Source organism: Pagrus major, chromosome 4 (assembly GCF_040436345.1).
Source record: "Pagrus major chromosome 4, Pma_NU_1.0".
Lineage (NCBI taxonomy): Eukaryota > Metazoa > Chordata > Actinopteri > Spariformes > Sparidae > Pagrus > Pagrus major.
The window spans coordinates 30,851,340-30,864,455 of NC_133218.1; the positions used below are offsets into that span (position 1 = coordinate 30,851,340).

The following is a 13,116-nucleotide window of genomic DNA, read 5'->3' on the forward strand; positions in this document are numbered from 1 at the left end:
ATTGGTGCATATAAATTTGAACAAACTACCCTGAAGCCTAAAACTAAGAGAGCACAGAAACTTATCAGTGATGAGGAAAGAACATTTTAACGGCTTTAACAGTAAGAATTTCCCTAAGAAAATCTATCTGGGTACCCACACCTTCACATTTTCCATATTTAAAATTATTCTGCAGAGATATGTTAATCCATTTGACATCACAGAGTTGGGTCAAGCAAGCCAACCTCTCGCTCTACTAAATGGCTCGTGACAACAACCTGTCTTAAGGCTGTCTGAAAACATTCAAAAGCTGAAAATGTGGTATTCCCCTTCATGGTCTCAGACAGAATGGGTGTAAAAAGGGGGCGCAACATGCAGTGTACTTAGCCCCAGCAGACAGTGAATCACTGGAATGCCCACATGCATTAATCCTGTTCTTAAACATAAAACTTGTAATAGGTCATGTTCAGACTTAAATGGTGAATCATTTTCTATGGGGGGCTTTTCTTTGTGAGTCGTCTGTGTGGGTCAGTAAATGGGTGGTAAAATGAGTGTGTGTGTGTGTGTGTGTGTGTGTGTGTGTGTGTGTGTGTGTGTGTGTGTGTGTGTGTGTGTGTGTGTGTGTGTGTGTCAGACAGTGAGTAAAGTACTGTGTGTGTGTGTGTGTGAGTCTGTGTGCATACTTTACAAGTATATATTGTACGTGTAGGACAACACAGGGGCTGGCATTGTGTGTTTTTCCTCCCTGCCTCTTTTTTTTTTTTTTATCTGTGTAGGCCACAATCATATTTGAACAGCTGCACTCGAAAATAAAACACTCAATGGCCTTCTCCACCGATAAACTGGGTCTCTCCATCTGACTGCATTAGTTCACTTTATCCCCAAAACATTTTGTAAACACTCGCATCACCCATTAGCATCGACCAAGCCGTAACCTTTTCCAAATGTTGTTGTTGATTATAATTTATTTAATTATATTTAAGTACAACCCCTCATTCCATTGAAAATAATGATTTTGGAGTATACTGACACACATCTAAAAATGGAGGTAAACTGGACGAAAATGTATTTCATTGTAGACATACTGACAAATAAACAGTCCAAATGAAATATCAATCAAATCTACCTCATTTTGATATCGTTAATATTATTAATATCTTTAACTTTGTCATGTTTAATCATTAATACTTTATATCTATCATTGCCATAATCATTATGTGTATGGTAGCTTCAAATGTAACCAAAAGAAGAAATTCCAAACATAAAAGTATGGTTAATGTCTGTTAAGTTTTCTTGAGAGTAATGGTTTACTCGGCTTATATCACTGATTTACTTTTTTTTTTTTTTTTTTACATACTTTGCAAACTTAGGTCTACCTCTGTATTGTACCCTGTAACTTGACAAGGTACTTAGATTGTAGTAAAAGCCACAACGCAACCCTTTGTCACATCATGACAGTGTACACAAGTAATTATTCATGAGCCAAGATGCCTATTGTAGGGCAATGCAGGCTATATGTGTGTCACCCAGGTGTTTTGTCTCATTACCAAGTGCCATTGTTTTTATACCACGGCAGTATTCAAAATCACACATTTAACCATGCGTGTCTATGTATGGTATGAACTCCCACTGTGTGCATGCATGTGTATGGTAGGCCTGAGTCAGTGAATTGAACTGAAGGCAGCTGTGTGTCTGTGCTGTTTGAAGAGCCAAGAGGCAGACGCCCTATGCTACACACTGATCTCTGCCTCAAAGTTGGCCACTGTAGGCTCTTTGTGTCCCCTGTCAGAGAGTGGCATAAGCTTTCATTTGGCTCTATCCAAGGCGGGACAGGCTCCTAGCATGCAAATGTACCCTGTCTAAACTGCATGACAGATCTTTGACAGTACAAATAATTTTTAAGGGAAAGTTTGCAATGTTTTAGCCAGCATGGCTGACTCTCTTAATTCTTCCCTTTCCAAATGCCTGTCAAGTGCTGGCTACATGTAGACCAATCTGATCAGAATGAATTAAAGACATGTGAGTCAGGCTTTCAGTAGAGCCATTTCACTTCACACATTTTCTTATTCTGCTTCACAGAAAAGTTTAAAATGTATGGTTATCTGCACTAATTAACTGTGATGATTAATGTATAATCTGCTGTAATGTCGGAATAGCCAAATAGGACCTTTTATGCTTGATTTTCAAACAAGGTTTTCACCTGATTGCAGCTCTATCTAAGATCTAACACTGTATAAAAGAGGCATCCTAACCCTTATGTTTTCCTCGCGGCAACCATGACATAACCACCCAGGAAGTGTGGGTTTGCATGGCTGCTACGGTAACAGGAGTAGAGGAGGACAGAGGAAATATGAGCTTTGTGACGGAGTAGAAGCTGCGGCCTATGTCCTCACATAGCTTTACCTTTCTCAAATGTCTAAGCCATGGTGTAGGTAGGGGCTCCCAGTCCAATCACAATCCCACAACCCATGAAGTCTTCTCTACAGTGCAGTCTCCATCTTCCCACTAGTATCCTTTCCATACAATGAATTGGGTAATCTCATATCTACATATTTTTACACACACATTGTAAGTCAGAAAGAAACAACACTATTTTCACAATTTTTTTGTGAATATAGACTTGACCATAAATTGATACGTATGAAACAATATAAGTTTATATTGTTTTCCTGCAGTTTTATGTAATAAAGCCCATAACAATTACTGACTGGAAACTGTATGGTCAACAATTCTTTGCATGTAAATTCTATAATTGGTAGGGCTGACCAATAATTGTATTGCGATTATTTTGACAGATATTGTGATTATGATGAGTTGGAATTACAACTTTTGCTTTTCATTTTTGCTGAAAAAAATATAAAAATGGTGATTGTATGGTTTTTGTTGAGGCCTGTACTATACAAGAATGTTCCTTTATGTCTGGGAATTTCTAATGGTATGTTGCCACTGTACACATTTTACCCACATTTTATCAAAAAGTTGAAGCTCCTTGAATTTGGATATTTCCCTCTGCCATACTGAGATATCGATAATATTTTGATTAATAATTCAGCCCTAATCCTGCACTCTGTTCGCTGACTATATGCTCTATTTGCCACAGAGTGATACTGGCCTTTTCTTAAAAAAAAAAAAGAAAAAAAAAAAAGCTTTCGGCAACAACTCATAACTAGAGGTGTGAATCTTCACTGGCCTCAGGATTCAATTCGATTATGATACAGCTGTCAACGATTCGAATGCAAAATGATTCTCGATATGTGTGGCATCCTCCATCCTATCCCTTTTATGCAGAAAGTCCTTCCAATAATCAGACTACAGCAGTCTACAAAATAAAAGCTGCATCTTTCAAATACATTAACATTACAAAAACAAAACATTTATCCATCTGCAGTGCCTTACACGTTTGTTGTAATCTACAATAAAATTGTTTTCAGATGTCTGTTTTAAAAAATATGCAGTGAGTTTTTATTATCACTCGCAGATCGCTGCCTCCCTCGGACATATGTCCTGCATAGAAAGTAACATTAGCCTAATGTCCACCCACAATTTGAAGCATGGGAGCAACGTCGCAACGTAACTTTATTGTCCAGCTGAGGCCGGACAATCAACAATCAATTTAAGCGGGAGACTCTCGATTATCCCTTGTTCTGCATCGATGCAGAATCTTCCATGTCCGCATCGCGATGCATCTTATTATTGAGAAGTTTCCACACCTCTACTCATATTTAATTATAAGTCATTGGTAGACAGCTCCCTGAGTGGGGCGTGAAAAGATTCTTTGTCAAAGCAAATGTCTGAACACCCATCCAGTTTTTAATCCCACCCACTCTAACACAATCCCAACCTTTCCATCTGGGCCATCTGTTCAAGACACCACTGACACACATGTGCATGTATACAGGTAACTCAACAACCTTCTATCTCATGGCAGGCATGTGCTTACACCACCTGACTCTCAGAAGTCACACCTTAAAAATTTTAATTATGTTCCAAGTTTTGAGCTGTTCTGAGGGCAGGTTGGGCAATGGTACAGCAGGAATGAGTTTAAGGAACTATGTGTAGGTCAAAAAGATTAAACAGCATAGTTTAAAAACGTAGTAGTAACTGTATTCTTCATGATAAAGCATCCAAATCTACAGAAATGTCACTGTCTTAGCTGTCGACTGAGGATATTTTACTTACAGGGGCAAGGATGCAAAGATCAAATGGTGACTCATCATAGACCTTACAGTGTATACAAATGTTATTGTCTGGAGAGTGTTAGGTCTATGTGAACAAGCATTTGTGTTATGTCTACGCATGTGCCTGAGTAGTGTGGGTGTGTGTGTGTGTGTGTGTGTGTGTGTGTGTGTGTGTGTGTGTGTGTGTGTGTGTATGGTGGCCCCCTTGCCATATGTGCCCTGTGCTGATTTACAGTGCTAGGGGCCAGTGCACACAAACAAGGCCATGTCTTCATCTGCTGCACACATTGGAGAACAGTCAGCAGTCTCCTCTCCCAAAAAAACTCCATTATGAGTTTCTGATTGCACCCATCACCCTTTAATGTGGAGATTGTGCCTGTGTTTGCATGTGTGTGTGTGTTGAGGAGTTAGTGCTGTGTGTGTCCCTGTGTTTCCCTCCACATCCTTATTAACTTGTATTACTCTTCGGTGTAACTAAGTCAGATTTATGCTGCTGATATGAAGCTCAAAGTTCCCCCGTTACTGAACATTGATCTGCAGAGGTCCATCAACAGGCTTATCATTCATCTAACTTGCCATTTGAATCTAATTTACTGCACTGCAATGTCTACACTTCTCTACTAGATCAAAACGGTTTCTAAATCTTTATGGCAGCTCACGGCACTCTCAATAAAAACATTCACCACTGAGGTCTATTGTTCTGGCTTGACCTACTAATTGCTTTTAAGATTGATGACATGTGCTGTCTTGCCAAGTGGTGATTGTATTAATAATTCACAACAATACTGACCACCTTCTGTTTTTTTTTACTCCAAATTAAAAAAAAAAGTTTTAGGATGTAACGCATTACGAATCTTTGCCACGCTAATATTGCAATCATGACGGTAACCAAGTGTTTCTCAAATGCAAACAGGAAGCACAACAGAACAAATGGATTGCAACACAAAGGTCTTTCAACAAGTTGAGAAAGTCTTCACTGACATTTAAAAAGATTATAACATTTGAATTTTACTGACACTTCCTCTCCCACTGGGTCTTGCACATTTGCATGAATCATTTGCTGTAGCTTGATTAGATGACAGCATCTGTGAGATGGAACGGTATTTAGAAAAGTCTTTTTAATTAAAGGAGACCTATTATGCTTTTTTGTTTGTGGTTTTTTTTGTGCTTGTAAAAGATCTCGAAAGATAAAAAGGTCAAAATCCACACCAACAGAAGCTCCTCTCTCCCACAGAAAACTTCTTCTCTTTCATCAGCAGTCTCGTCTTTAATTCTGTGACTGTGTGACATCACACAGAAGGGGCAATACCGTGCTGCTGAGCGCTAAAGTATGTAAAACTATTCTAGTAGCAACCCAAAATTAATATGAACCTGAAAATGAGCATAATATGTCTCCATCAGTAGATTTACCTGAATATCGGTGTGTGCCCGGGCTTGGGTTTATTCCATGAGAAGTGAGAGGGCACTGAGAGGAACTGTTCCCCAGGCCCATCTTTCTTCAGGCTGTGCAGGGCCTCGTCTGAAGGAGAGTCTAGATTAGGTGACATATTTCCTTGGTCATCTAGCCCCAGATCCCCTTTCCCAGTCTGCATAGCTGTTCTGTCCTGTGAGGTCTTCCTTGTCTTGGATGGGATGTCTGCCTCAGATGGGCAGCACTGGAAGGGTGACATGCCTACAGACGGACTGCCAACCCAGGTGTCCTCTGTCACACTGCCTCTAGGTGACGGTCCTGGCGTGGGTGTGGGTGAGTGATGAGGAGACAATGAGCCGGGGTAGCAGATGTCGGCGCTAGAGTGGCGCCTCTTCCCACATGGTGAGGTGGGACGTGAGGAGGGCCTGGAAGGTGGTCGCGGGCTAAGCCAGTTTTCATCTGTGACACTGGTGCGTGGCGAGTGGCAGGGGGATTGTCGGGGTGACAGGCTGACGGAGTGGGAGTGGTGCACAAAGGCAGGGTGGTGGTGCTGCCAGTGGGGCTGCTCCTCCAAAACACCACCACTGGTTTGAGGGGAGGCACAGCCTGGGGAAGTAAGTGGGGAGCCCAGTGTGAACCGAGCAGCCGCTTCATTTAGCTCTGAGTCAACATCGTCATAGACGTGTGAGAATGATTCACAGGAGGAGGCATCAGAGAACCAGCTCCTAGAGGAGAGGCTGCTGCATGGGCTAGGGCTAAGAGAAGAGTCACGGTATGAGTGGTCCAGGGGCAAATACAAGTGGTCTCTGGACAGGGGCCTATCCCCATGGTAGTCCCCATCAGGGCCATTGGCCCTGAGATCATCCTCATTGGCATCCATCTCCTGCTGACAGCTGGGGGAGATGGAGGTGATCTGGATACTTGGGCACTCAAAAGCCTTCGGTGCCTCCACAGGAGCAGAAGGCAGCAGGGGGGAGGTGCCATACTTTGAGTCTTGTGCCTCATAGCTCGGATGCTCAGGTCCTGGTTTGTGTGACTGAAAGCGTGGGGAAGTGCTGATGACCTGGGAGTGGGACTGCATGCCATGACGAGGCAGGCCAATAGACTGGTGGTTTGTGACCACAGACTGGGGCTGGCCCACATTTAGGATGTAGAATGATGTGTTGTCATCGGGCTCCAGATCTAGGAGAGGAAATGGAAAAAAAAGATTCAGATACAGCAATTTTGAAGAACCTTATCAATTATTACTGTAGATTTATGTTTCTTAGTTTGACTTCATTGAGTTACACCTGAGTTGTGTCACAACTCTTCAAGCCACATTCTTTAGATAACTCATGATACCTTATGTAGATCACATAAAAACACTAATAGGTACATTTGCACCGAATCCATCCTTTAATCATCCATAATGATATAATTTTCATCTTAGATTAGAATTTGTGTTCTCTTCAACCCAGCACACCAGATCAATAATGACACTATAATTTTCAGGTCAAACTGTCATCCTAGAGTCGCCCAAGGTACTGAAAACATACTGAAAAATGTTGTACATAACTGGTCAGTCACTGTATATTTCTGCCTTGGGACTTAGAGAACAGAGGAGTGGTCTGGACTCTCCTCCTGACTTATTACACTGTCTGCTGCTTTTAAAATGAAAAAGAGGAGAAGATGTTATTGGTCATTGCTTCAAGTCCATCTGCTGCAGCCTTGTTTTCACACAACACTGTGCTACACCAGGACATGGCTTGAGCCTCTGGTTGCCAAAACTGCATAAAATTATTTGGTCACAGATCCATGTGCAGTTGCGCTCTGAGTTTGCGCTTGCGATTGAGGCCACTTTCAGGAAATTAGAGGCCGGACTGTTGCTGGGTAGCAGGCACTCATACAGGCATTGTTCCAGGAGGGATAACCGATGAACAGCACTACTCAGGAAACAAATTCACACAACGGTGCGTGCTGTCGGCTGTCATCACAGCTAGTGCCGGCAGGCTATTTATACCAAAGGTCATCCGGCACAGGCAGTAAGTACACACACAAACACCAACACACCCACACACAAACAAATAGACAAGAGCCCATTGTCCACATTGGCACTACTTCGTTAGAGGTTATTGATAATCGTCCACTGGATATTCTCTGCTGCTCTCATTGGGATTCACCCCCCTTCCCAATGTTTCACATGAGAAAAGTTAATTTCACAGACTTTTTCACAATTAATTTTCTTCTCGCGCAGAGTTTCACTTGTGACAGTTAAGTTTTATGTGTCGTGCATTAAGTATGGCAGAGACCATAACTTTCTAAGTTAACAAAGTATCATGCAACATCAAGTCTTCTTGCAGTTTCCTATCTTTGGCTTTTTTTTTTAACTATGATGAATATAACTTCTGCTTTACAGTGAGAGGAAAGGACAAAAAATGAAATGATTAATATCCTTCAAAAAATTGCAAAATGACCCTGGTGATACTATAGGCCAATGAGCATTTACCAACTTCTAGCTTAGCTTAAACTACAGTGCAGCCTGTACAGCATAAGGTTGTGAAATTATCACACAACATGTCTCCATGTTCCTTTAATGTCCCTACCTGCCTAAAATTAGGAGACCATTTTGTTACTTTTAAAACTGAATAAATATCTAACTTCAATATTGCAAAACTAAAATCTATGTCAAACACTGACAAATACACCATAACTTGGTATGATGGTAAATTTAAGTGCCCATAATGTTGCCTGTAACTTTAAATGATAACCACAGACGAGTAATATGACAGCAAGGGTAGTCTCAAAGAAGTTTGAAAAAAAAAAAAAAGAGTTTGGTTTCTGCCCTCCTATCCTCTCTATCCAACAGCAACAACACAGGCAGCAAGCTCTTTATTTATAGCTGCTCGGCTTCGCACTGGCCCTGCCTGCCTGTCACAAGACCCAGCAGTGGATCCTCTGACGACAGCATCTGACTGACTGACAGGGAGCAAGAGAAGGATACCAGAGTCGAGAGGAAGAGAAAGAAGCTGTGAGGAAAAGTAAAAAAAAACTCTGTATCCTCTCACTTAATGATAGCGTGAATTGGGAAATAGCATGACAAGAAGAGAGGAAGAAGAAAAGGAAAGAACAAGAGAGAAAGGAACAGAGGGCAGCTGTAAAGACAGACAGACACCTTGTGTGAGGGGAGTATATCAAAGCATTTCCCTTTTCGTATCAACTAAATATATGTGTATATACATTACGACATTGCAATATAGTTTAAAATATGTTTAAAACAATTTCCACATTCAAAAAATATCCAAAAGAGCGTGATTTACAAATACACACTGCATGAAATCTTCCATCCAAAATCCATTATCCTAATTTTGACATACATTACAAATGGATTAACATGAGAACATATCCATTAAATATCCTTTCATTATAGAGACCCTCCCTATACAGTAGGTGGCATCTATAGATGGCTGAAAATGCTGCACCTATTGCTCACATGTTGTCCTCATTGAGATGCTTTTCTAAATGGGTGAGACAGGCAAACCATCAATTCGCCACAGGATTTTACTTAATTATCACAGTCCTCTAAATCAAAAAATTATGGAGCTGTAGAGAATACAGTAAGGGGGAACAGGGAAGAGGAGAACAGTCAAGCAGAGTCCTGTCTCCTCCCTTGTCTGAGGAGCTGCTGTTGCAACACCACATAACCCAGGGTAGGACTGATATGAAGAGAAAATATTAAGACTGAGGCACAAGCACTCTGTCAGCAGAAATTAGGTTTAATAGTAAAAATGTCTGTCATTATTATACAGTTTTTCAATACCATATATGTCACATATATTGAAGAGATGACTGCAGTCACAACATTGGTGTAGTTTATTTTGTTATATTATTGATGTTGAATGTACATGGTGAACATGGCCCAAATGTACCGTACATGGTGATCTCAAATTGTGATTATATACTGAACATGCACGTGTTTATTTTAGCTCTGATGAATCACACCATAAAAGTATTACAGCCAGATCCTTCAGGGCAGTGCCGGGTAATCTCAGGTGCTGATTCTGTAATGAGCTGCTGTCTAAGTAAATGACGTGCTAATTACACGCTAATTGCAAGTGCAGATTGAATGAAGTTGCAGAGAAATTTGCCCTGTGCTTCTATCTTTTATTTTCCTTTTTCTGTGGCTTGATCTGTGCATTGCCTGGTTTGGCTGTGAAACGTACTTGGAAGGGAATTTTATTACAATTGTATATGATCTTTAACAAACATTGCCTTTAAAAGATGAGACTAAACAGAAGTCATAGTTAGTGCTGTGTACAATTTCCTCCATACCAGATTAGGCATACTGAATTAAATGGCATATATCTAAACTTCAAGCAAAGTCTCAAGTCTAGCCAAGCACCCCTTGCCAACCAAGGCTTACGAGTACTGAATGAATTGACGCAAGCTTCATTAAGGATGCACTTATCAACTGGCTACTAATAAGCCACTAGTCTATTTAAAACCTCTTAATGTATGAAGAAAAAACAAACAGGAAAAGCTTCAATTGCTGATCAGGTAAGCTGTCTTACCAGACCTCTGGTCTTTAAAAAGCAGCAGTCACTACAAAGTAATGTAAGCAGGTTCACCTCTGAGTACTGGGTACCATGTATCAATCAATGTGTATACTACCAAGGGCATTTGGATAAAATGTATGACACAAAAAAATATACATCTTAAAAATGTGTTATGCTGTGGGAGTCTTGGGCTTTGCATTCAATTCTATGTTGACCTCTCACAGAAATGTCTTTATCTCAGTCTCCTCAGATAACAGATGAGAAATCCGTCTGCTGGGTTGTCCTCCAGTGTCAGTCAGCATTCACTTGACATACGGAATTCAAATTAATCACTAGGTTATTTATGTCTCTCTCTTTGGTGAAGGTGAGATGCCACAAAAACTCCAGCTACCTTTCTGCTTTGGCATAGCTTAACCCATCTTAATACATGGTGAAGAGAGGTGCCAGTGTCGCATATGAGGGTCAGACAGGGGACGACTATGTTACCTGGCCCACAGCCCTCTCCTTGCCCTGAGATAAGATTAGACTGCTACCTAAAACCCTCCAGTGTGAGGAAAGGGGTGGGTGGTGGGAAACCCCCCAGTCAGAGCCAAACACCAGTCACCCTAGGAGAGGAGAGGAGAGGAGAGGAGAGGAGAGGAGAGGAGAGGAGAGGAGAGGAGAGGAGAGGAGAGGAGAGGAGAGGTAGTGTTTTTATATCGATGGCCTTGGTAGCAAAGCCCCTGCACTGTTCCTGAAAGCCTGGTGCACTACACACTCCTCAAGTGTCCATACATCAGACAGCCAATCCGGTTAAATAAAGATCTGTAAGAGGCTTTGCTGTACCTAAGCTAATAATAGCTCCACCTCACTGGGCGTTTCAGTGAAGCACTGATTGTTGGATGTTTGTGACACACCACAAAGTGCGTAGTGTTCTCACGGTAACCACAGGGAATGACCTGACCCACTGGTGATGGTGGCATCCACTTTGGCTCCTTGACACAAAGCTCAACAGGCCTCTGGCTGCCCGTCACACTGCCTGGGGATTCTCGCTTGGGGGATAATCCGTAGGGACTTTGTTTCTCCCTCCTCCTCCTACTCTCACTGCACACAAAGTGTGTCAGAGTCCTGTGACACACAGGCCCACATTCTGAGAAAGCTGAGTTTACTACTCAAGGAGGAAAGGATTTGTCTCTCCCAGAGAAGATGACAAGCTCATTGCTACGGCAGGTTCCTGCTGGCGCGCCCACGGTCTTTCTGTCTACCTCTGTGTGTGTGTGTACTAGTAAAAAAGTAGTGGGTGGTGTAAAAATGTGTGTATGTTCCTGTGTGCCTGTGGTTGTGCCTCTGTGCCTTCCTGTATGTTTCTGCACATACTGTATGATTATGTGTGTACCTAGTGTGTGTGATTGTTTTTGTGCATGTGTGTATGTGCGCACACACCAACAAATATTACTGTCTTAGGTTACCCACTAGTCCCAACACCATGTGGTGCTGGAGCTAGAAGGTAACCTTAGCCAGGGTTCCCTTTGTGGTGGGCAAGCAGATTGATTAGAGCAGGCTCTGCTTACATCCCCTGTACAGAAGGCTTTGTGTTCGGGTCAGTCTCCTCTTTCAGTTCTCCTCAAGAGCTGCTGACCAACAGACCAAAAAGTGTGCCAACACACCATGTACTATGGAACTCATGGGATAAATGGCATATACCATGTAGATAAATAAATCATCAGAACACATTTTTGCAAGGTTTGTTGAGCATTTTATACATCTTTCACCAGACCTTCTCAACAAATGTGTCAGTCCACATTAACTCTGACAGAAACTACCATTCTGTTTTATGCTCTGAGATAGGGATACTGATAAAAAAAGAGCATATCAGGCTCTTTTTTCCTAATTTTAAATCTGTGTACCTCTGTGTTGAACTCATTACGGCTCATTTTTATGTAAGATAACAACAGGACAGGTATTGCTGTGACCTTAGTTAATGCATTCAATAATTTACATTAATTCAACAACACATTTTAATTTGGAAAAAAAAAAGAAACATTCCTCTTTTCAAACAAAAGAGTTTTTAGAAACCATTTTAGAATTAAACATTTTATTTAACATTTTTAACATCTTGATGTACTGTAGCTATCTGTTCAGATTCCTAGCAGAGCTCACAAAAGCAAATTTATTCCTTCCCCTTGGGTTTTCCAAGAACTGCATCTGGCTGGTTGCCTACATTTCTAAACACAGAGCCGGTGACGCACATTCACACACATATTGTAGGGCTGGCCTACACCTGTGGCTCTAAACCTTGCTGACTGGGTTTGTGCCAAGCCTACTGGTGATTCCTGTATGTGTCGGTGGTTGGGTTTGTGTATATATAAAATTCAGTGAGAGTGAGTGAGAGAGAAATACAAATGTAGGCGCTAATAAGGCAGGCTGTATCTATCAAGAGTCGTGAGGCACAGGAAAATCCTGAGGTATGGGTCTCAATTTAATCTGGCACCTGCAGAGTCTTGTTATTGTCTTTCCTGTAAAGTTATGTTAGGGTTACATCAAAAAACTCTCCTCTGCCGTCACAGCAGACTCACCAGCCAGCAGAGGCTTAACAATGGCAGCCTAAGCCAATGTTAACATATGCCGGCAGCTAAATTAAGCTCCTAATTAACAATCTCATGCCGAGATAACATTATGGGATAAACATAGAGTGCCAAGGAGCCACCTGAACTAAATACCCACCAACGCACAAAGATCCCTTTCAAACACATCACTAATTGCTTTTAGGGTACATTTATTTGGTACTCATGACAGGTTAGTACTTGTATTCTAATAATAATAATAATAATAATAATAATCTTTTAATCAAATGGCATTTATAAAGGTGTTTCCAAACTAAACAGAAAAAAAATGAATATCAACAGGTAAAAAATACGTGTTAAAAGAGATTGGCATTACAGTACGGATTTAAAAGAGGGCCCTGCCTGTGAATGCCTGAGACCTTCATACCTAAGGGGTCTTGACACCAGAGCCCGACTCAGCCTTACACTTTGTC

General features: G+C 41.4%; 1 protein-coding gene across 1 annotated transcript in view; it reads right to left on the reverse strand.

The window, feature by feature from the left end:
* Positions 1-13,116, reverse strand: part of nfatc3a (nuclear factor of activated T cells 3a) — a 65,190-nt gene that overhangs the window by 38,469 nt on the left and 13,605 nt on the right. Inside the window, exon 2 of the mRNA XM_073464560.1 lies at positions 5,568-6,750. Coding sequence (XP_073320661.1) covers positions 5,568-6,750 — 1,183 coding nt within the window. The remainder of the gene's footprint in view (positions 1-5,567; positions 6,751-13,116) is intronic.